The sequence below is a fragment of the Salmo salar genome, chromosome 22 (assembly GCF_965601325.2).
Source record: "Salmo salar chromosome 22, fSalSal1, whole genome shotgun sequence".
NCBI lineage: Eukaryota > Metazoa > Chordata > Actinopteri > Salmoniformes > Salmonidae > Salmo > Salmo salar.
The window spans coordinates 6,212,166-6,237,100 of NC_138312.1; the positions used below are offsets into that span (position 1 = coordinate 6,212,166).

General features: G+C 44.2%; 1 protein-coding gene across 2 annotated transcripts in view; it reads left to right on the forward strand.

The window, feature by feature from the left end:
* LOC106582660 (mitogen-activated protein kinase kinase kinase 12) overlaps positions 1-24,935 on the forward strand; it is a 64,547-nt gene that overhangs the window by 2,690 nt on the left and 36,922 nt on the right. For both annotated transcript variants that reach the window (XM_014165922.3, XM_014165919.3), the window contains exons 2-5: positions 3,874-4,462; positions 12,952-13,135; positions 13,654-13,845; positions 14,140-14,298. In XM_014165922.3, coding sequence (XP_014021397.1) covers positions 3,952-4,462; positions 12,952-13,135; positions 13,654-13,845; positions 14,140-14,298 — 1,046 coding nt within the window. In that variant the 5' untranslated portion in view covers positions 3,874-3,951. The remainder of the gene's footprint in view (positions 1-3,873; positions 4,463-12,951; positions 13,136-13,653; positions 13,846-14,139; positions 14,299-24,935) is intronic.

Sequence of the window (24,935 nt, forward strand, 5' to 3'; positions counted from 1 at the left end):
CTGAACGTTTTGCAGGGGTCACGATGCCGGATGTCTCGGGTAGAGAGCCACACATGCTGCCCAGGGTGGAAGAGTGGAGTAGGTCGGCGACGCCGGTCAGCTAACCATTTCTGGGAGAGGGAAGCTTGATGTAGGTGCCGATGTGTGATCTCCCAAACCTGCTCACTCTGTCGAAACCACTAGTCGACGGCAGGCACAGTTCCGGGCTCTGTCTCCCATGGGAACACGGGGGGTTGGTATCCCCACACTGAAAAGGAGTGAGAAATGCACGAGGTTGTTCTGTGCGTATTCGGCCCAGGCTAGATAGCAACTCCACTCGTGTGGTTGGTGAGTGCAGTGTTGGCAAAGGGACTTCCCTATTTCCTGATTCAGGCATTCCGTCTGCCCGTTGGTTTGGGATGGTATCCGGAGGATAGGCCGACCCCCAGTCGGTCGCAGAAGGCTCGCCACACCCTGGAGACGAACTGGGGTCTCCGATTAGAAACGATGTCTTCTGGGATTCCATACAGACGGAACACCTGTTGGAACATGCACTCGGCCATTTCCATGGCATTAGGTAGATGCGGAAGGGGGATGAGTCAGCACATATTGGAGAACTGGTCCACTACAACTAAAAAAGTAGTGAAGCCCGACGAGTCTGGCAGATCCGTGAGGAAATCCATGGTAATTTGGGACCATGGTCTGTGTGGTGTAGGTAAATGCTTGAGTTTACCGGTAGGTAGTTGGCCAGGGCTCTTTGCCCATGCACAGACGGGACAGGAAAGAACGTAATCTCGTAGGTCTGCTGTTAGGGATGACCACCAGAGCTTGCGTCTCAGTAGCTCTGTGGTCCGGGTTATCCCGGGATGGCCAGAACTCAGTGAGGTATGGCACCACTGCATTAGTTGGGGTCTGACGGAGGCCAGAACGTAGGTCTTGCCTGCAGGGGTGTCGGGAGGTGCTGGGTCGGAGCATAGGGCCTCTTGGATGGCTGATTGGATTTTCCACTGTATGGGTCCCATGACACAAGATGGAGGCAGGATGGGCTCAGGAGCTGGGTTAGAGGAAGGGGAGTCAAATAGACGGGATAAGGAATCAGCCTTCACATTTTTCTTGAGTCTCTTAGCACAATTACGGTGGTCAGTAAGGACCAGGAATGGGTGATGAGCTCCCTCTATCCAGTGGCGCCACTCTTCGATAGCCAGCTTAATGGCGAGGAGCTCTCGGTTCCCGACATCATAGTTCCTCTCAGAGGGTGACAGTTTCTTGGAAAAGAAGAAGGTGCACGGTTGTAATTTGCGAGGTGTCCCTACCCGCTGAGAGAGAACCGCTCCTACGCCGACCTCGGATGCATCAACCTCCAGAACAAAAGGAAGGATAGGATCTGAAGAGGCATTTCAAGGTTTCAAAAGCTGTAAGGGCGGTGTCGGTCCATTGGAGGGCACGGATTTTTTGACTGGTGAGAGCTGAGAGAACCGGTTGTGCTGGTGCAGTTTTGGATGAACCGGTGGTAGTAAACTCAGCAAAAAAGAAACATCCTCTCACTGTCAACTGACAACTATTTTCAGCAAACTTAACTTGTGTAAATATTTCTATGAACATAACAAGTTTTAACAACTGAGAAATAAACTGAACAAGTTCCACAGACATGTGACTAACAGAAATGGAATAATGTGTCCCCGAACAAAGGGGGGGGGGGGGTCAAAATCAAAAGTAACAGTCAGGTGTGGCCACCAGCTGCATTAAGTAGTGCAGTGCATCTCCTCCTCGTGGACTGCACCAGATTTGTCAGTTCTTGCTGTGAGATGTTACCCCACTCTTCCACCAAGGCACTTGCAAGTTTCTCCCATTCTTCTCTGCAGATCCTCTCAAGATCTGTCAGGTTGGATGGGGAGCATCGCTGCACAGCTATTTTCAGGTCTCTCCAGAGATGTTCGATCGGTTCAAGTCCAGGCTCTGGCTGGGCCACTCAAGGACATTAAGAGACTTGTCCCGTAGCCACTCCTGCGTTGTCTTGGCTGTGTGCTTAGAGTTGTTATACTGTTGTAAGGTGAACCTTCGCCCCAGAGGTCCTGGGCGCTCTGGAGAAGGTTTTCATCAAGGATCTCTCTGTACTTTGCTCTGTTCATCTTTCCCTTGATCCTGACTAGTCTCCCAGTCCCTGCCACTGAAAAACATCCCTACAGCATGATGCTGCCACCACCATGCTTCACCATAGGGATGGTGCCAGGTTTCCTCCAGACGTGGCTCTTGGCATTCAGGCCAAAGAGTACAATCTTGGTTTCATTAGACCAGAGAATCTTGTTTCTCATGGTCTGGGAGTCTTTATGTGCTTTTTTGGCAAACTTCAAGCGGGCTGTCATGTACCTTTTACTGAGGAGTGTCTTCCGGCTGGCCACTCTACCATTAAGTCCTGATTGGTGGAGTGCTGGAGGGATGGTTGTCCTTCTGGAGGGTTCTCCCATCTCCAGAGAGGAACTCTGGAGCTCTGTCAGAGTGACCATCGGGTTCTTGGTGAGCTCTCTGACTAAGGCCCTTCTCCCTTGATTGCTCAGTTTGGCCAGGCGGCCAGCTCTAGGAAGAGTGTTAGTATTCCAAACTTCTTCCATTTAAGAATGATGGAGACCAGTGTGTTCCTGGGGACCTTCAATGCTGTTTTCACTTAGTCATTATGTGGTATTGTGTGTAGAGCAATGAGGAAAATGTTTTATTGAATACATTTTAGAACAAGGCTGTTACATAACAAAATGTGGAAAAAGTCAAGGGGTCTGAATACTTTCCGAAAGCACTATGTATATCTTTTTAAAATATATTTTCCTCTTGCCCTACCACCCCTCCCCTAATTCGAGTAAACTAATGGACAACACTTAAGCATTTCCTTGTTTGCTTAAGACTCTATATAGCTCGTTGAGTGTGGTCTTAGTGCCAGCATAGGTTTGTGGTGGTAAATAGACAGCTACGAATTTATTTAAGGAAAACTCTTGGTAAATAGTATGGTCTACAGCTTAGCGTGAGGTATTCTAACTCAGGTGAACAGAACCTCGAGACTTCCTTAATATTAATATCCTCCTGGAATTATCTGTGCAAATCATTTTGTGATGAGAGGTGTGTTGTATTTCTAGGCCTAGTTATCATAACATTGCCTTGATATCCAGATTGGCTATCATTATTTTGTTGAACAGCTAATTTACCAAGGGAATGTTGTTATACGAATATGTCATTGCAGTATTGTCCTTATACTCTATCATCATTAGTAATAAAAATAGCCTAGAAGTCAGAGAGGAAAATCTATTCATATTCTCCGGGATCTGTTGTGGGGGATGTCTGTCCTTGGGGACCTGACAAGCTTTGTAGAGCAGCCACTCACTTTTTTCTGTCATTACTAACAGCATCACAAGAACTGCTATCATATTAAGATAGCACTGATCTATTAACAACAGTTGCACTGATCTCCCAGAGATGGAGTAGGAGGATATGAGAGAAAACAGAAGGACTGTGCACAACTCTAAGACAAGGGAAATTCCCTCCAATTTGATTTGCAGTATGCCAGCCTACACACTCTAACTGTTTGTATTTAAACAATGACTGAATACTCTTCTAAGAATATAAAATATGAAAAGACAGGCGTCATGTTTATTCTTTGGTTAGTGGTGACTAGCCCGTATATGACTAGCCTCTGTTATTATTATCATCATAGGGTCTACTCCTCATTGGAGGCTAGTCATATCAGGATAAAAGGTTGACATGGTAACCTCAAAATCCTGATACAGATTCTGACTTCAGTGTCCCCATTACAAGTATACAGTGTAATACATATGTCGTTCCAAGGTTGCTATTGATAGAAGGCAAAACTGTAGTTATCTATAATGATGACTATCCTTTCTCCTCCTACAGGCCAACCTTTCTCTCTGGCCCTGACCACCAGTTAGCCAGACACAAGGGTTCTTAAAGTTCCCATGACCACAGCTCCCCATGGCCTGTATCACCGAGACCCACGCCCCGTCCCCCTCCCTCTCAGAGTTCAACACCCCCCTCTCAGAACACACCCCTCCCTTCCGGAACCGGCTGGATGAGTCCCCCGCCTGCACTCCTGAGATGGATCTGACCCCCACCCAGTGTGTCCTGCGGAACGTACTATCCATCGATACCGGGGGTGCTCCGGAGCCTGAGGGCGGGGGAGGTGGAGGAGGCGGCCATAATGAAGAACACACCTGCGGGGGACACAGCCCCACGCCGAGCGAAGAACAGCAGGAGCACTTTGCCAACAGCGTGCTGAAGCTCCACGAGAATGGGGAAGGAGGGGGGAGGGGGGAGGGAGAGGGCCAGGACGCGGAGGAAGGTGCGATCCGGAGCAAGGCTGATGATGTGAGGCTGCTGTCGGGAGGAAGTGGAGGGTTTCTGGAGGGACTGTTTGGGTGTCTGAAGCCAGTCTGGACCATGATCGGCAAGGCCTACTCCACCGAACACAAACACAACCTGGAAGGTAAGAAGAGAGATAGGGATTGTGTTTAGAGTCAGGAGCTTCTCCTGACAACATGACCTGACCAGGAAACAATGCAAATATTGACCCTTCCTGCACACTATTGTGTGTGATCACAATTTGGACAGATTTAATGATAGCTTTTTGGTATGCCTTTACAGAAAAATAAATATATTTAAGTATGGATGAAAGCGTTGATACACAACATAACCAAAAGTATGTGGACACCTGCTCGTCAAACATCTCATTCCAAAATCATGGGCATTAATATGGAGTTGGTCCCCCCATTGCTGCTATAACAGCCTCCACTCTTCTGGAAAGGCTTTCCACTAGATGTTGGAACATTGCTGCAGGGACTTGCTTCCATTCAGCCACAAGAGCATTAGTGAGGTCGGGCACCGATTTTGGACGATTAAGCCTGGCTCGCAGTCGGCGTTCCAATTCATCCCAAAGGTTTTCGATAGGGTTGAGGTCAGGGCTTTGTGCAGGGCAGTCAAGTTCTTCCACAACGATCTCGACAAACCATTTCTTTATGGACCTCGCTTTGTGCACAGGGGCATTGTCATGCTGATGTAGGAAAGGGCCTTCCCCAAACTGTTGCCACAAAGTTAGAAGCACAGAATCATCTAGAATGTCATTGTATGCTGTAGCTTTAAGATTTCCCTTCAATTGAGCTAAGGGGCCTAGCCCGAACAATGAAAAACATCCCCAGACCATTATTCCTACTCCACCAAACTTTACAGTTGGCACTTTGCATTGGGGAAGGTAGCATTCTCCTGGCATCCGCCAAACCCAGATTTGTCCGTCAGACTGCCAGATGGTAAAGCATGATTCATCACTCCAGAGAACACATTTCCACTGCTCCAGAGTCCAATGGCGGTGAGCTTTACACCACTCCTGGCGAAGCTTGGCATTGCGCATGGTGATCTTAGGCTTGTGTACAGCTCCTCGGCCATGGAAACCCATTTCATGAAGCTCCCAATGAACAGTTCTTGTGCTGGCGTTGCTTCAAGAGGCAGTAAGTGTTGTAGTAAGTGCTGCAACCAAGGACAGGAAATGTTTAGACGGTACCGTTCTGTGAGCTTGTGTGGTGTACCACTTCGCGGCTAAGCCATTGTTGCTCATAGACGCTTCCACTTCACAATAACAGCACTAACATATGACCGGGGCAGCTCTAGCAGGGCAGAAATTTGACTAACTGACTTGTTGGAAAGGAGGCATCCCATGACGGTGCCACGTTGAAAGTCCCTGAGCTCTTCAGTAAGGCCATTCTACTGTCAATGTTTGTCTATGGAGATTGCATGGTGGTATGCTGGATTTAATACACCTGTCAACAACTGGTGTGGCTGAAATAGCCGAATCCACTAATTTGAAGGGGTGTCCACATACTTTTGTAAATACAGTTGAAGTCGGAAGTTTACATACACTTAGGTTGGAGTCATTAAAACTCATTTTTCAATCACTCCACAAATTGATGAATGTACTTTGGTGCAAAAAGTGCAAATCAATCCCAGAACAGCAGCAAAGGACCTTGTGAAGATGCTGGAGAAAACAGGTACAAAAGTATCTATATCCACAGTAAAACGAGAACACCATCCCACCCGTGAAGCATGGGGGTGGCAGCATCATGTTGTGGAGGTGCTGGCATCATGAGGATGGAAAATTATGTGAATATGTTGAAGCAACATCTCAAGACATCAGTCAGGAAGTTAAAGCTTGGTTGCAAATGGGTCTTCTAAATAGACAATGACCCCAAGCATTCTTCGAAAGTTGTGGCAAAATGGCTTAAGGACAACAAAGTCAAGGTATTGGAGTGGCCATCAAAAAGCCCTGACCTCAATCCCATAGAAAATTTGTGGGCAGAACTGAAAAAGTGTGTGCGAGCAAGGAGGCCTACAAACCTGACTCAGTTGCACCAGCTCTGTCAGGAGGAATGGCCCAAAATTCTCCCATCTTATTGTGGGAAGCTTGTGGAAGGCTACCTGAAACGTTTGACCCAAGTTAAACAATTTAAAGGCAATGCTACCAAATACTAATTGAGTGTATGTAAACTTCTGACCCACTGGGAATGTGATGAAAGAAATAAAAGCTGAAATAAATAATTCTCTCTATTGTTCTGACATTTCACATTCTTAAAATAAGTAGTGATCCTAACTGACCTAAGGAATTTTTACTAGGATTAAATGTCAGGAATTCTGAAAAACTGAGTTTAAATGTATTTGGCTAAGGTGTACGTAAACTTCCGACTTCAACTATATAGTGTATGTTAATGGGATGATTAGGCCTACATGTGATTATGTATAATTATATCAACCAGTTGATGGTTAAATTACTCAAAAATTAAAACACACCAGCATATTGTAAGCAAACCCACTCTGACTGGAGAAAGAAGAAGAAAGAGAAAGAAAGAGAAAGAGAAAGAGAGAGAGAGGAGAGAGATGGAATAAAACATATGTGCACCTCTTTGCCAGATAGTGTGTGTGTGTGTGTGTGTGTGTGTGTGTGTGTGTGTGTGTGTGTGTGTGTGTGTGTGTGTGTGTGTGTGTGTGTGTGTGTGTGTGTGTGTGTACGCCTGTGTCTATGTAAGTGTGTTTGTGTGTGCGCATGCCTGTGTGTGTGAGAGATAGTGTTTGCTGCGGCTGTGTGTGTTAATAGAGATGAGAGGTGCAGGGTCAGTGTGTGGTGTTGAATAATGTATGAGTTAGATTTGGTGGAGGGGTCCCAGGGGAAAGGAGGGCTATTGTAGCAGCCAGGCTGCAGACATAAACAGGCCTGCCTCCCTGCCTGCGTCTCTCACACACACACCACCGGTGCAGGCATGCACACATGCGCACACACACACATACACACATGTATACATACACACACAGTCACTGCTAGGCAGATAGATAAAGCTCGGTGGGGGAGGAACAGCCAGGTAGAGCAGAGGGATGGGGAAATTAAAAGGAAAAATGTCCTCTGAAGCTTTTATGGAGTAGTCCTATGCTCTCTCAATCCCTCTCTCTCTTTTTCTCTCTCCCCCTCTCTCTCCCTTTCTGTCTCTCTCCTTCTACATATCTCTCTCTCCCTCAAATCAAATCAAATCAAATGTATTTATATAGCCCTTCTTACATAAGCGGATATCTCAAAGTGCTGTACAGAAACCCAGCCTAAAACCCAAAATAGCAAGCAATGCAGGTGTAGAAGCACGGTGGCTAGGAAAAACTCCCTAGAAAGGCCAAAACATAGGAAGAAACCTAGAGAGGAACCAGGCTATGTGGGGTGGCCAGTCCTCTTCTGGCTGTGCCAGGTGGAGATTATAACAGAACATGGCCAAGATGTTCAAATGTTCATAAATGACCAGCATGGTCAAATAATAATAATCATAGTAGTTGTCGAGGGTGCAACAAGTTGAGTCCCCCACTCTTTCTCTCTCTCCCCATCTCTTGCACTCATTTAATTCATTCTTATTATTCTCTAAACATCTTGAGCTTCCACCTCTCTGTACCTTGCCTGTACACTACATAATGTTCCCCTTTTGAATCCATAAAATAACAGGAAAGGAAAAGCAGATTGAACCATCATAAAGACCCTTTGTGGCAAGGCAGCTCAGGCAGGCCTGTTTTGATAAGATGGAACATTGTAGCGTTACCTACAGACTGTAGTAGTAATATTGGACTGCTTCCATTGGCTATCAATTCCAAAGAACTGTTAATGATCTGCAATAACAACACGAGGCTGTAGTCTAAATTGTTCCGTTTATCTAGTTCAAAGAAGACCGACGAGGGGTATTCTAACATAGCCTAATCTCCTTTATCTCAGTTTTTTCAATCAGTAGCACACATGGATTTTACTGGTTTCAGATTCAAGATTCAAATAACATACCACACACCCCCAGTTCACCCCTAGCTAGCTTTACACCTGGAGTGTGTGAATACACTTGAACCTCACCTCACCTCACCCCAACACACACACACACACACACACACACACACACACACACACACACACACACACACACACACACACACACACACACACACACACACACACACACACACACACACACACACACACACACACACACACACACACACACACACACACACACACACACACAGGGGAAGAGGAGAGGAGGGTAGGGCTTTGGGAAGCTGTTGTGGAAGGGTAGCAGAGGAGGGGGGAGAGCGAGGGAACATGAGGGGAGTGTTGAGAGGAGGGGAAGAGGGGGATTTGAGAGGCTAATATGGAAGGATAGCAGAGGAGGGGTGGGGGGGATTCCTCAGGGATGGGGGTGATGGGGGCTGGGGAAGGGGAGTGTGCCTGGTAAGGAGAGACAGACAGACGGTTAACACAGGATGCAGAATTTACTGCCGTTCTGCTGTTTCCTTCCATCACAGGGAGAATTTTCTGATCCATTTATAAAATTAGCCAGGATGCTACGAATGATTAATGATGTACCTTGGTGGATTCGTTTTTCAGAAGTCTATCAATTATTGCCATGAAGTATGATTGTTATATTCTGTTGTTGTTGTAGTAGTCTTTCGTTCACGCATGGTTTGCACTGCAACTCTATTATTTGTTTGTTTGGATCCCCATTAGCTTTTGCAGAAGCAGCAGTTACTCATCCTGGTGTCCACAAGAAACACAAAACATAACAAGCAACAAAACACTGATACACTGATAGACAAGGACAGTCACCAAAATGTTAAATACAATGATATAAAAACAATACAGCAAGAAAAATTATGTTTGCGCGTGTTTGTGTGTGTCCCTCACAGTCCCCACCGTTCCATGAGATGTTGTTTAATCAAGTTTTAAAGGCGATTTTGTTGTTTGCTTGAGTAATTGGATATGGAAGGGAGTTCCATGCGATCATGGCTCTGTATAATACTCTGTGTTGCCGTGAATTCGTTTTGGACTTGGGGACTGTGACGGCCCCTAGTGGCATGTCTTGTGGGGTATGTATGGGTGTCTGAGCTGAATGTTATTTGATATTCCAGAAAACCTGGAATTTTTAATCACAGTAATATTTCTCATAAAAATTAGATGAGAATCAAATCAAATGTTATTAGTCACATGCTTACTTACAAGCCCCTAACCAACAAAGCAGTTTAAAAAATATACGGATAAGAATAAGAAATAAAAGTAACAAGTAATTAAAGAGCAGCAGTAAAATAACAATAGCGAGACTATATATAAGGAGGTACTGGTACAGAGTCAATGTGCGGGGGCACCGGTTAGTTGAGGTAATAAGTACATGTAGGTAGTTATTAAAGTTTCTATGCATAGATGATAACAACAGAGAGTAGCAGCGGTGTAGGGTGGGGGGGCAATGCAAATAGTCTGGGTAGCCATTTGATTAGGTGTTCAGGAGTCTTATAGCTTGGGGGTAGAAGCTGTTTAGAAGCCTCTTGGACTTAGACTTAGCGCTACCACTTGCCGTGCGGTAGCAGAGAGAACAATCTATGGCTAGGGTGGCTGGAGTCTTTGACAATTTTTAGGGCCTTCTTCTGACACCGCCTGGTATATAGGTCCTGGATGGCAGGAAGCTTGGCCCCAGTTATGTACTGGGCCGTTCGCACTACCCTCTGTAGTGCCTTGCGGTCGGAGGCCGAGCAGTTGCCATACCAGACAGTGATGCAACCAGTCAGGATGCTCTCGATGGTGCAGCTGTAGAACCTTTTGAGGATCTGAGGACCCATGCTAAATCTTTTCAGTCTCCTGAGGGGGAATATTTTTTGTCGTGCCCTCTTCACGACTGTCTTGGTGTGCTTGGACCATGTTAGTTTGTTGGTGATGTGGACACCAAGGAACTTGAAGCTCTCAACCTGCTCCACTGCAGCCCCTTCGATGAGAATGGGGGCGTGCTCGGTCCTCCTTTTCCTCTTTTTCCTGTAGTCCACAATCATCTCCTTTGTCTTGATCACGTTGAGGGAGAGGTTGTTGTCCTGGCACCACACGGCCAGGTCTCTGACCTCCTCCCTATAGGCTGAATCGTTGTTGTCGGTGATCAAGCCTACCACCTTCGTGTCATCGGCATACTTAATGATGGTGTTGGAGTCGTGCCTGGCCATGCAGTCATGAGTGAACAGGGAGTACAGGAGTGTACTACTGCGCATGCTCGCAGTACACGTCCTTGTAATCTGTCTGGCCCTGCGGCCTTGTGAATGTTGACCTGTTTAAAGGTCTTACCCACATCGGCTGCGGAGAGCGCTATCACACAGTCTTCCAAAACAGCTGGTGCTCTCATGCATGTTTCAGAGTTACTTTCCTCGAAGCGAGCATAGAAGTAGTTTAGCTCATCTGGTAGGCTCATGTCACTAGGCAGCTCTCGGCTGTGCTTCCCTTTGTAGTCTGTAATGGTTTGCAAGCCCTGCCACATCCGACGAGTGTCAGAGCCGGTGTAGCCCGATTCGATCTTAGTCCTGTATTGACGCTTTGCCTGTTTGATGGTTCGTCGGAGGGCATAGCGGGATTTCTTATAAGCTTCTGGAAAGCGGCAGCTCTAGCCTTTAGCTCAGTGCGGATGTTGCCTGTAATCTATGGCTTCTGGTTGGGGTATGTACGTACGGTCACTGTGGGGACGACGTCATCGATGCACTTATTGATGAAGCCAATGGCTGATATGGTGTACCATTGGCTCTCCCTCGCCCTCCATTTGGCAAATCTGACTATAATTAATTACATGCAAAAATTAAAGCAGGAAGCACCTGTGACTAGATCAATAAAAAAATGGTCAGATGAAGCAGATGCTAACCTACAGGACTGTTTTGCTAGCACAGACTGGAATATGTTCCGGGATTCAGTGCCATTGGAGGAATCCCGGAACATATTCCAGTCTGTGCTAGCAAAACAGACCTGTAGGTTAGCATCTGCTTCATCTGACCATTTTTTTATTGATGTAGTCACTGGTGCTTCCTGCTTAAATTTTTTGCTTGTAAGCAGGAATCAGGGGGATAGAATTATAGTCAGATTTGCCAAATGGAGGGCGAGGGAGAGCTTTGTATGCGTCTCTGTGTATGGAGTAAAGGTGGTCCAGAGTTTTTTTTCTCTCCTCTAGTTGCACATTTAACATGCTGATGCAAATTTGGTGAAATGGATTTAAGTTCCCCTGCATTAAAGTCCCCGGCTACTAGGAGCGCCGCCTCTGGGTGAGCGTTTTCTTGTTTGCTTATGGCAGAATACAGCTCATTCAATGCTGTCTTAGTGCCAGCCTCTGACTGTGGTGTTATGTAAATTGCTACGAAAAATACAGATGAAAACTCTTTAAGTAGGTATTGTGGTCTACAGTTTATCATGAGATACTCTACCTCAGGTGAGCAATAGCTCGAGACTTCCTTAGATATCGTGCACCAGCTGTTATTTACAAAATTCCAGTCTGCCGCCCCTTGTCTTACCAGACGCTGCTGTTCTATCCTGCCGCTGCAGTGTATAACCAGCCAGCTGTTTGTTGATAGTGTCGTCGTTCAGCCACGTCTCCGTGAAGCATAAGATATTACAGTTTTGAATGTCCCGTTTAATCTTCCACGTAGGTCATCTATTTTATTGTCCAAAGATTGCACATTTGCTAGCAGAATGGAAGGATGTGGGGGTTTATTCGATTGCCGAAGAATTCTCAGAAGGTAGCCTGCCCTCTGGCCCCTTTTTCTCCACCTCCTCTTCACGCAAATTCCAGGGATCTGGGCCTGTTCCCGAGAAAGCAGTATATCGTTTGCATCGGCCTTTTCAGACTCGTTAAAGGAAAAAAAGGAAGCAGTTAATCTCTCGTCAACCCTCAACCAGGAAAGACTGGCATGCATGTTGATGATGTTAGTTCTGTAAGTGCAGTTAAGGGAAAGGTGTTCTGCTCTGTTTTGAGCCAGCTGCAGCTTTCCTAGGTCTTTCTTTGCTGCACTTGACCATATTAGCGGACAGTGTCAAAAATGCAGAAGATATTTATTATAACAAACATAGCCCTCCCCATGTTAACAACAATTTTATCAATATGACTTGACCATGATAATTGACCATCCAATGTTATAACTAGGAGTTTAGCTTCCTCAGCTTGCTCAATGGTCACACCCTTTATGGACAACTCCAGTTGAGGTTTAGGTCTTAGAGAATGTTTTGAACCAAATACAATGCTTTTTGTTTTAGATGTATTTAAGACCAGTTTATTATTAATCACCCATTCTGATACTGACCTTAACTCCTTATTTAGAATTTCAGTGAGCTCACTGGCTTTGGGTGCTGACATTTACTGTGGATCATATTGATAATTTTAAGGTACCGTATGTACATGTACATAGTATATCAAAGAATGGTGTCCATCCTAGATGCAGTAATATTGGAAATATTGGTTTTCAGTTACCGTCATTCTCAAAGCAGTGACTCACTCACTCATAAACAGGATGTGTCTCACCCCGACCCCTTTTTTCTGCCGATACTGTATCACTGACCTCTCTCTTTTCTCTCCGTCTCTCCGTGTTTTATCCCCCTCCCTCCTATCCCCTCTCCTCTCCCCCCTCCAGAGTTGTGGGAGGTACCGTTTGAGGACATCTCAGAGCTGCAGTGGGTGGGCAGCGGGGCCCAGGGGGCTGTCTTCCTGGGGAAACTCCACGGACAGGAAGTAGCTGTGAAGAAGGTTCGAGACATCAAGGAGACAGACATCAGACACCTGAGGAAGCTCAAACACCCCAACATCATCACCTTCAAGTGAGAATACTCGTCGAAATATCAGGGGTTTTCTTGTTCATCTGCTCATGTCGTCCCCAGTTTCCTTTTTTTACTCGCCATTAGTCCTCAGATATTTGTGTTCTGATCATGTATGCCTCTGTCTGGGTTGTCCATGTTTTTGTCTTATACTGGTGACAAACCAAATTTCACCTTAGAGAATCAATACGTTTTATTAATTAATTCCTTCCGGTAGGTACAGTAGGTTGTAAATAGTGATTATATGTTCAGGGTCTTTCTGGCTCATTTCCTCAAGCCTTCTATAATCCCACTGTTCCCTCTCTTCCCTACAAAGACATATATAAGTTATAAAAATAGATTATATGTTGAGTCATGTCTTTACTCACCCTCTCCCCTCTGTTTCTTCCCTCCTCTCCTCCCTCCAGGGGTATCTGCACCCAGGCTCTGTGCTGCTGCATCATCATGGAGTACTGTGTCATGTCTTTACTCACCCCCTCTTCTCTTCTTCTCCTTCCTATCCTCCCTCTCTTCCTCTCTAGGGGTATCTGCACCCAGGCTCCGTGCTACTGTATCCTAATGGAGTACTGTGCACAGGGCCAGCTGTATGAGGTGCTAAGGGCGGGCAGGAAAATCACCCCCTCCCTACTCATCGACTGGGCCATGGGCATCGCTGGGGGCATGAACTACCTTCACCTCCACAAGATCATCCACAGGGACCTCAAGTCACCCAAGTAAGTTCTACCTACATTGGTAACTATACTTTAGCTTCATTGCAGTCCTGTTTGTGCTTGAGCCAACACCTCTGTTGTGTTCATTGTCATGCAAACATATGGTCATACACAAAGTAAATATCAATTTATACGACTTACTTCCATTGAGGGTGTTTTAGTGTTAGTGTATCACGGTACCAGACCTCAAAACCATATTCTCGTTAAGGTAATTTGAATAGTTCTAGGCCAGGGAAACCTAGAATGGCTGTAGCTGTGGCTACTGTACACTTTCCTGACTGTGCTTGTTCCCTCCAGCATGTTGATTACGTACGACGACGCAGTGAAGATCTCAGACTTTGGCACATCTAAGGAGATGAGTGATAAGAGCACCAAGATGTCGTTCGCCGGTACGGTGGCCTGGATGGCCCCGGAGGTCATCAGGAACGAACCCGTCTCAGAGAAGGTCGACATCTGGTAAGAGTAATCTCTGTCTCTCTGTGTGTCTCTGTGTGTCTCTCTCTCCCAAGGCACCAGGCACACTGGGCACACACTGGTTTAATCAATGTTGTTTTCACGTAATTTCAATGAAATGACGTTAAACCAACATTGGAATAGACGTTGAATTGACATCTGTGCCCAGTGGGGTGTATCTTGTCCTAACACAAAGTGAAGAAGATGGTTCTGGAGGCAAAGAAAAGTATAAAGCCACAGTTGGAAAATTAGAGAGCTCACAGAGTCTCTTAATTTACAATTAGATGCCACCCCCATGCCAATAGGCTCTTTGGAAGCGTTGCTAGAAAAAGCCTTTATTGAGAGTAACCAAGAAATGTAAATGCCTGGAGCTTGTTATAAGGCATTGGCACTTGGATTGGAACCAGATGCTATGGTCTTTGGCCACGCACACCAGCGGTGGGTTTGTCGTCAAAAGCAAGATGCATATGCAGAAAATAACCTCATACTTAGTGTAAAATATGGTGGATGTTTTATGTTATGGGCTGTTTTGCTTCCACTGGTCCTGGAGTCAACATCATCATGAGCTCTACCAAGTACCAGGACATTTTTGCCAGGATTGTTGTCCTGTTGAAAGGTGAACCTTCACCCCAGGCTGAGATCCCGAGTGCTCTGGAGCAGGTTTTCATCAAGGATCTCTCTGTAATTTGCTCAGTTCATCTTTCCCTCGAGCCTGACTAGTCTCCCAGTCCCTGCCGCTGAAAAAACTCCCCACAGCATGATGCTGCCACCAACATGCTTCACCGTAGGGATGTTGCCAGGTTTCCTCCAGATGGGACACTTGGCATTCAGGCCAAAGAGTTCAATCTTGGTTTCATCAGACCAGAGAATCTTGTTTCTCATGGTCTGAGAGTCTTTAGGTGCCTTTTGGCAAACTCCAAGCGGGCTGTCATGTGCCTTTTACTGAGGAGTGTCTTCCATCTGGCCACGCTACCATAAAGGCCTGATTGGTGGAGTGCTGCAGAGATGGTTGTCCTTCTGGAAGGTTCTCCCATCCCCATGAGGAACTCTGGAGCTCTGTCACCTCCCTGACCAAGGCTCTTCTCCCCCGATTGCTCAGTTTGGCCAGGCGGACAGCTCTAGGAAGATTCTTGGTGGTTCCAAACTTCTTCCATTTAAGAATGATGGAGGCCACTGTGTTCTTGGGGACCTTCAATGCTGCAGACATTTTTTGGTACCTTTCCCCAGATCTGTGCCTCGACACAATCCTGTCTCGGAGCTCTACGGACAATTCCTTCGACTTCATGGCTTGGTTTTTGCTCTGACATGCACTGTCAACTGTGGGACTTTTAATAGACAGATGTGTGCCTTTCCAAATCATGTCCAATCAATTGAATTTACCACAGGTGGACATCTCAAGGATGCTCAATGGAAACAGGATGCACCTGAGCTTAATTTTGTGTCTCATAGCAAAGGGTCTGAATACTTATGTAAATAGTGTATTATTATTATTATAATTGTTAAATTATTTGGGCAAAACTGTCTAAAAACCTGTTTTCGCATTGTCATTATGGGGTATTGTGTGTAGATTGATGAGGAAAACATTTAATTAAATACATTTTAGAATAAGGCAGTTAAGTAACAACACTTGGGAAAGGTCAAGGGGTCTGAATACTTTCCGAATGCACTGTATATGATGGTGTTATAGACAGTATGGACAGCAGTGGAGGCTGGTGACTTGAAAAATTGAGGACGATGGTAGACCCATGGTATAGGCGTGGAACGTACAAAGTGTTTCAAAAATCGTCAAAGACTAATTATTTTATCCTGAAGCATTTAATAAAGACATTTACAGTACAATATTACGGGGAATGGGAATGAGAGGGCTACTTACACAGTGTATGAAAGGGATCACAGCAGTGATTGAACGAGGGAATGAGGCATGAGTTGAGGTGTTCAGAGGCTTGACCAGTGGAGGACAGGATTTGACTGGGAAGACAAAAAACAATAACACACTTTTATTTTTTTCTCCATTTTTTTTTATTTCACCTTTATTTAACCAGGTAGGCCAGTTGAGAACAAGTTCTCATTTACAACTGCGACCTGGCCAAGATAAAGCAAAGCAGTGTGACAAAAACAACAACACAGAGTTACACATGGGATAAACAAACGTACAGTCAATAACACAATAGAAAAATCTATATACAGTGTGTGCAAATGTAGTAAGATTCGGGAGGTTAGGCAATAAATAGGCCATAGTGGCGAAATAATTACAATTTAGCATTAACACTGGAGTGATAGATGTGCAGATGATGAACGTGCAAGTGGAGATACTGGGGTGCAAAAGAGCAAAAACAATAACAATATGGGGATGAGGTAATTGGGCGGGCTATTTACAGATGGGCTGTGTACAGGTGCAGTGATCGGTAAGCTGCTCTGACAGCTGATGCTTAAAGTTAGTGAGGGAGATATAAGTCTCCAGCTTCAGTGGTTTTTGCAATTCGTTCCAGTCATTGGCAACAGAGAACTGGAAGAAAAGGTGGCCAAAGTAGGTGTTGGCTTTGGGGATGACCAGTGAAATATACCTGCTGGAGCGCATGCTACGGGTGGGTGTTGCTATGGTGACCAGTGAGCTGAGATAAGGCGGGGCTTTACCAAGCAAAGACTTATTATAGATGACCTGGAGCCAGTGGGTCTGGCGACGAATATGTAGGGAAGGCCAGCCTATGAGAGCATACAGGTCTCAGTGGTGGGTAGTATATGGGCTTTGGCGACAAAACGGATGGCACTGTGATAGACTACATCCCATTTGCTGAGTAGAGTGTTGGAGGCTATTTTGTAAATGACATCGCCGAAGTCAAGGATTGGTAAGATAGTCAGTTTTACAAGGGAGCATGAGTGAAGGAGGCTTTGTTGCGAAATAGGAAGCCGATTCTAGATTTAATTTTGGATTGGAGATGCTTAATGTGAGTCTGGAAGGAGAGTTTACAGTCTAACCAGACACCTAGGTATTTGTAGTTGTACACATATTCTAAGTCAGAACCGTCCAGAGTAGTGATGCTAGTCGGGCGGGAGGGTGTGGGCAGCGATCGGTTGAAGAGCATGTATTTAGTTTTTCTAGCATTTAAGAGCAGTTGGAGGCCACAGAAGAAGTGTTGTATGGCAGTGAAGCTCGTTTGGAGGTTTATTAACACAGTGTCCAAAGAAGGGCCAGATGCATACAGAATGGTGTCGTCTGCGTAGAGGTAGATCAGAGAATCACCAGCAGCAACAGCGACATCATTGATATATACAGAGAAAAGAGTCGGCCCGAGAATTGAACCCTGTGGCACCCCCATAGAGACTGCCAGAGGTCCAGACAACAGGCCCTCCAATTTGACACACTGAACTCTATCTAAGAAGTAGTTGGTGAACCAGGCGAGGCAGTCATTTGAGAAACCAAGGCTGTTGAGTCTGCCAATAAGAATGCGCTGATTGACAGAGTCGAAAGCCTTGACCAGGTCAATGAAGACGGCTGCACAGTACTGTCTTTTATCGATGGCAGTTATGATATCGTTTAGGACTTTGAGTGTGGCTGAGGTGCACCCATGACCAGCTCGGAAACCAGATTGCATAGTGGAGAAGGTACAGTGAGATTCGAAATGGTCGGTGATCTGTTTGTTAACTTGGCTTTCAAAGACAGGGCAGGATGGATATAGGTCTGTAACAGTTTGGGTCTAGAGTGTCTCCCCCTTTGAAGAGGGGGATGACCGTGGCAGCTTTCCAATATTTAGGGATCTCAGACGATATGAAAGAGAGGTTGAACAGGCTACTAATAGCGGTTGCAACACTTCTGGCGGATAATTTTAGAAAGAGAGGGTCCAGATTGTCTAGCCCAGCTGATTTGTAGGGGTCCAGATTTTGCAGCTCTTTCAGAACATCAGCTATCTGGATTTGGGTGAAGGAGAAGCGGGGGGAGGGCTTGGGCAAGTTGCTGCGGGGGGTGCAGAGCTGTTGGCCGGGGTAGGGGTAGCCAGGTGGAAGGCATGGCCAGCCGTAGAAAAATACTGACATTCTCAATTATCGTAGATTTATCGGTGGTGACAGTGTTTCCTAGCCTCAGTGCAGTGGGCAGCTGGGAGGAGGTGCTCTTATTCTCCATGGACTTTACAGTGTCCCAAAACTTTTTGGAATTAGTGCTACAGGATGCAAATTTATGTTTGAAAAAGCTAGCCTTTGCTTTCCTAACTGACTGTATATATTGGTTCCTGACTTCCCTGAAAAGTTGCATATCGAGGGGGCTATTCGATGCTAATGCAGTTAGCTACACAGTTAGACAAAAGAGCTAAGAATGAGTTAGTCCAAGCAAGGAGTAACATCACTGATGTGTAATAATGTGATTGTTTTTGTGTTTGTGATTGACTCTACATACAGTAAGGAGAGAAAATTGATAGGGGTACTCACAGTGCATGGAGGGGAAACCAGTGGATGAGCGGGCACATGAGAAGTGGCTTCAGTTCATGTCAGGAGAGAGTTGACAATGGTAGTGGAGTGGTCATCACCTCTTAAATCAGGGAACAGGAGGGGACTTAGCTGTAAATACAAATAGCAGATACATTCCATTACAGCTGCACCATCGTCGGTTTGGACAATAAGCTTCTCTATGATGTTAAACTTAGACATTTCAAAATTCATAAAGTCAAACACAGACTGTGCATCTCGCCCACTTGACACAACAAAGTAGCCCAAGAAACATTCCTGAATAAAGCCCTGATCCTCCACATACCTGACGATAACTGACATATGCAAGCAGACTGGTGGCACCATAGGTCCCAGAGCAGTGGGGCAATTTTTACCCCCTGGACCCTAAAAACTTTTCCTTATATGTTAACCTAAGTAGGAAAACTCTGGACCCTATAAGGTATGACAGTGATTAATCAGTTGTAAAAAAAGGTTTTATATGGGCTATGATGGGACCAAGGGCCGGATTCACAAAACATTACTTACGAAAAATCTTAAGAAGCTGCTTAAGACAAAAAATAAGAAGTTCATAAGATAGTTCGTAAATGCAATTCCTCAAATTGTTCTTCGGGAATTCGTAGTTTTCTTAGGAACTTCGTAAATATCTTATGTGGCATTGGCATTAGTGACGTGCTTTAAACTAATAAATAAGCCTATGTGACAGGGATGATAGGATTTGGCCCACTATAATAAAGTGTTGATATTTACATTTTATTACATTTATTTTTTTGCTTTGTCTCGAGAATAAAAATGTTTTAGTTGGCTCGCGAACCCTTTATACACACACACACACACACACACACACAAAAAACGTTATTTTTCACACATTATAGCCAGACTAACGTTAGCTACTGTACATCAAAATCAAAAATGGATAACCAAGGAAAGCGCAATAAAAACTTCAGCAAACAAGAGCTTGAAGTGATGGTGGAGGAAATAGCAGCCAGGAAAAGATTCCCGTTGGAGAGACTTGGTAACTGCGGGCTCACTGCATAGACCGTCGAGGGTATAGCAAGGGACAGTGACGCCGTAAAAATGTAGTGGTGCTGAGAGACCATTCATGTGGACCAGCTGGAGGAGAAGGTGTCGTCCATGATAGGAGAGACGGTGGTAGAGGGCCTGCGCGACCGGTAAATTAGGTAGCTACGTTAGCTAGCTAAGGCGTAACGACTTTATAGCCAACATAGCTAGCGACGTTAACGTTAGCTATGTTCTTTGCAAATTGTCGAGATAGCGCTAGCTATTTAACACTTCTAGAATATTGTAATATATTGTTAATTACTAGCTAGCTAGATAATGCACGTTTAATTTGTTTTCTTGCTGTATTTCTTCTTACCCCAGTTCCTCCCCTGGGGGGGATGAAAACCCTGTCAAACTGCAGCTACCTTAAATTTGTTTGTATAAATTATATTTAGACAAGATTAGGAGGGGGATTTCCTCTACCCAGACACAGACAACAACTGGTAGACAATATAACTCACAGGGCTGAGCTTGCTTTATGCATGTTTGCATCATGCAGGCCAATGCAACTGTAGGGCTTATAAAACATTTACTCACATCTGTCATCACTATTATGTTGACTGATTAATTCCACTTAATAATTTTGGATAAAAAACGTATAGGCAGCCTAGCCAGCCCAATTTTTAATATAAACTAAATTTGATCACATTCACATTTTCTCCTGACACAAATGGACTATGAATACATAATGTTACCAATTAGCTTCCCTGTGGCTCAGTTGGTAGAGCATGGTGTTTGTAATGCCAGCATGGTGTGTGCAATGCCAGGGTTGTGGGTTCGATTCCCACGAGGGGGGGCAGTACAAAAAAAGAAATGCATGAAATGAAATGTATGCATTCACTACTGAAATTCGCTCTGGATAAGAGCGTCTGCTAAATGCCTAAAATGTAATATTGCCTGCTAACATAAATTTCTTTTAACTAGGGAAATTGTGTCACTTCTCTTGCGTTCTGTGCAACAGAGTCAGGGTATATAGAGCAGTTTGGGCCGCCTGGCTCGTTGCGAACTGTGTGAAGTAGAGGTCTACCAATTAATCGGAATGCCGATTAATTAGGGCCGATTTCAAGTTTTCATAACAATCAGAAATTGGTATTTTTGGCCGCCGATTTGGCCCAATTATTATTATTATTATTATTTTTTACACCTTTATTTAACTAGGCAAGTCAGTTAAGAACACATTCTTATTTTCAATGATGGCCTAGGAACGTTGGGTTAACTGCCTTGTTCAGGGGCAGAATGATGATTTTTACCTTGTCAGCTCAGGGATTCAATCTTGCAACCTTACGGTTAACCTCTCTAGGGTATGTGGGACGAAATCGTCCCACCTACTCAACAGCCAGTGGAATCCCGTGGCGCGATATTCAAATACCTTAGAAATGCTATTACTTCAATTTCTCAAACATATGACTATTTTTCACAATTTTAAAGACAAGACTCTCGTTAATCTAACCACACTGTCCGATTTCAAACGAAAGCAAAACATTAGATTATGTCAGCAGAGTACCCAGCCAGAAATAATCAGACACCCATTTTTCAAGCTAGCATATAATGTCACATAAACCCAAACCACAGCTAAATGCAGCACTAACCTTTGATGATCTTCATCAGATGACACTCCTAGGACTTTATGTTATACAATACATGCATGTTTTGTTCAATCAAGTTCATATTTATATCAAAAACCAGCTTTTTACATTAGCATGTGACGTTCAGAACTAGCATACCCACCGCAAACTTCCGGTGAATTTAGTAAATTACTCACGATAAACGTTCACAAAAAACATAACAATTATTTTAAGAATTATAGATACAGAACTCCTTTATGCAATCGCGGTGTCCGATTTTAAAATAGCTTTTCGGTGAAAGCACATTTTGCAATATTCTGAGTAGATAGCTCGCCATCACGGGCTAGCTATTTTGACACCCACCAAGTTTGGCCCTCACCAAACTCAGATTTACTATAAGAAAAATTGGATTACCTTTGCTGTTCTTCGTCAGAATGCACTCCCAGGACTTCTACTTCAATAACAAATGTTGGTTTGGTTCAAAATAATCCATAGTTATGTTCAAATATCCTCTGTTTTGTTTGTGCGTTCAAGACACTATCCGAAGGGTGACGAAGGGTGACGCGCCCGACGCGTTTCGTGACAAAGAAATTCTAAATATTCCATTACCGTACTTCGAAGCATGTCAACCGCTGTTTAAAATCGATTTTTATGCGATTTTTCTCGTAAAAAAGCGATAATATTCCGACCGGGAAACCCTGTTTTCATTCAAAGACGAACAAAATAAAAACATGGTGTCGGCTCGTGCACGCGCCCCCAGTCTCATTGTTCTCTGATCGACCACTATCCAAATGCGCTACTGTTTTTCAGCCATGGCCTGCAAAGTCCCCATTCAACATTCTGCCGCCTTCTGAGAGCTTATTGGAGCCGTAGGAAGTGTCACGTTACAGCAGAGATCCTCAGTTTTCAATAAAGAGAGTGTAGAAGGCCAAGGAATGGTCAGAGAGGGCACTTCCTGTAAGGAATCTTCTCAGGTTTTTGGACTAATATGTGGGTAATTGGATGCTTAGATGTAACCATAGACTGTCTTATTTTTGCATAGGGTCAATTAAACATGAAAAGAAAGGGAGGGATATCATACTTCTGTTCCAAAAGGACCCAATGGTAGGCCAGGCCTATACTTTAAACTACACATTTTAGTTAGCAGCTGTTAATCTTGTTGATCCCTTAATTATACATTTCCATAGAGATATGACACATTATTTAACGTGTATTTCAGAAATGTCAAGATCCAGAGAAGAGGGTCCTGTACAACCCTGTTTGAAAACATTTCCCAGAACTCAGCATGGTACTAAGAAAAGGGCTTTCAACAGCTCCTGGTATAAGGACAATTCATGGCTTGAAGATTCGACTTATTGCTTCACCTGTAGACATTTTTCTCTGCCCAATACACCTGAATCTGCCTTCACATCACAGTCAGGTTTTTGTAACTGGAAAAAGGCACTGTTTAAAGATTCTGGGTTTAAGCTCCATTCGAAGGCAGTGCATCATATCAATGCTAGGTATGCTTGGAATCAGCATAAAAGGGCTATTGACAGCAACTCAATGTTAGATGTCATAAATGAGGACCGTAAAAAGAAAGTGGAGGACAACTGTACTTACAAACAATTGCAGATGTGCTTCTATTAACTGCCACTCAAAATATAGTGCAGAGAGGTCATCGAGAGTCTGATGACTCTCACAACAAGGGTAATTTTTTGACAATCTTAGAAGAAATAGCAAAGCATGTCCCTCTCATAGAGAAAAGGATGAATGCATGTGGCAATGCTAAGTACACAAGCCACCAAATCCAGAACAAAGTTCTTGAGGGCTTAGCTGAGATGGTACAAAGTGAAATAATAAGAGAAGTAAAAGAAAGTTACGTTTTTGTGTAATTGCAGATGAAACCAAAGATTTAAAGAAAAAAAGAACAAATGTCTTTAGTTGTGAGGTACTATTACAACGGGGCCATCCACAAAAGCTTTTCGCACTTTCAGTCAGCTGAAAGCTTAGATGCAGCAAGTCTCACAAAAATGATAATTGATTGCCTTGAAAAACATGGTCTGGACTACAGAAATAATCTTGTGGGGCAAGGCTATGATGGTGCATCCGTCATGAGTGGAAAGCATTCTGGTGTGTCTGCACGGTTTAAAAACAGTGCAAGATTTGCATTTTATGTGCACTGTAATGCACATTCAATTTGGTTCTTGTCGATGCTGTAAAATTAGTGCCTGAGGCAGTTAACTTTTTTGCTCTCCTGCAGAAGCTTTATAACTTTGTATCTGGCTCGTAAGTTCACCTCAAGTGGCTTGCAGTTCATAAAGAGCTGTATCCACAGCAGCAGCCCAGGGAACTACAGAGACTTACGGATGTAAGGTGGGCATGCAGATACATCTGCATGCCGTAATCTAAGGGACATGCTTCCAGCAGTTCTGAGTAGAGGTCGACCGCTTATGATCTTTCAACGCCGATACCGATACCGATTATTGGAGGACCAAAATCAGCCGACACCGATTAATCACCGATTTTTATTATTAATTGTATTTATTTATTTGTAATAATGACAATTACAACAATACTGAATGAACACTTATTTTAACTTAATATAATACATCAATAAAATCAATTTAGCCTCAAATAAATAATGAAACATGTTCAATTTGGTTTAAATAATGCAAAAACAAAGTGTTGGAGAAGAAAGTAAAAGTGCAATATGTGCCATGTAAAAAAGCTAACGTTTAAGTTCCTTGCTCAGAACATGAGAACATATGAAAGCTGGTGGTTCCTTTTAACATGAGTCTTCAATATTCCCAGGTAAGAAGTTTTAGGTTGTAGTTATTATAGGAATTATAGGACTATTTCTCTCTATACCATTTGTATTTCATATACCTTTGACTATTGGATGTTCTTATAGGCACTTTAGTATTGCCAGTGTAACAGTATAGCTTCCGTCCCTCTCCTCGCTCCTACCTGGGCTTGAACCAGGAACACATCGATAACAGCCAGCCTCGAAGCAGCGTTACCCATGTAGAGGAAGGGGAAACAACTACTCCAAGTTTCAGAGCGAGTGACGTTTGAAACGCTATTAGCGCGCACCCGGCTAACTAGCTAGCCATTTCACATGGGTTACACAAGCCTCGTCTTGGGAGTTGACAGGCTTGAAGTCATAAACAGCGCAATGCATTGCGAAGAGCTGCTGGCAAAATGCACGAAAGTGCTATTTTGAATGAATGCTTACAAGCCTGCTGCTGCCTACCATCGCTCAGTCAGACTGCTCTATCAAATCATAGACTTAATTATAACATAATAACACACAGAAACACGAGCCTTAGGTCATTAATATGGTCGATTCCGGAAACTATCATCTCGAAAACAAAACGTTATTCCTGTTACATTGCACAACCCTCAATGTTATGTCATAATTACGTAAAATTCTGGCAAATTAGTTCGCAACGAGCCAGGCGGCCCAAACTTGCATATACCCTGACTCCGTGCAATGAACGCAAAATGACACAATTTCACCTGGTTAATATTGCCTGCTAACCTGGATTTCTTTTAGCTAAATATGCAGGTTTAAAAATATATACTTCTGTGTAT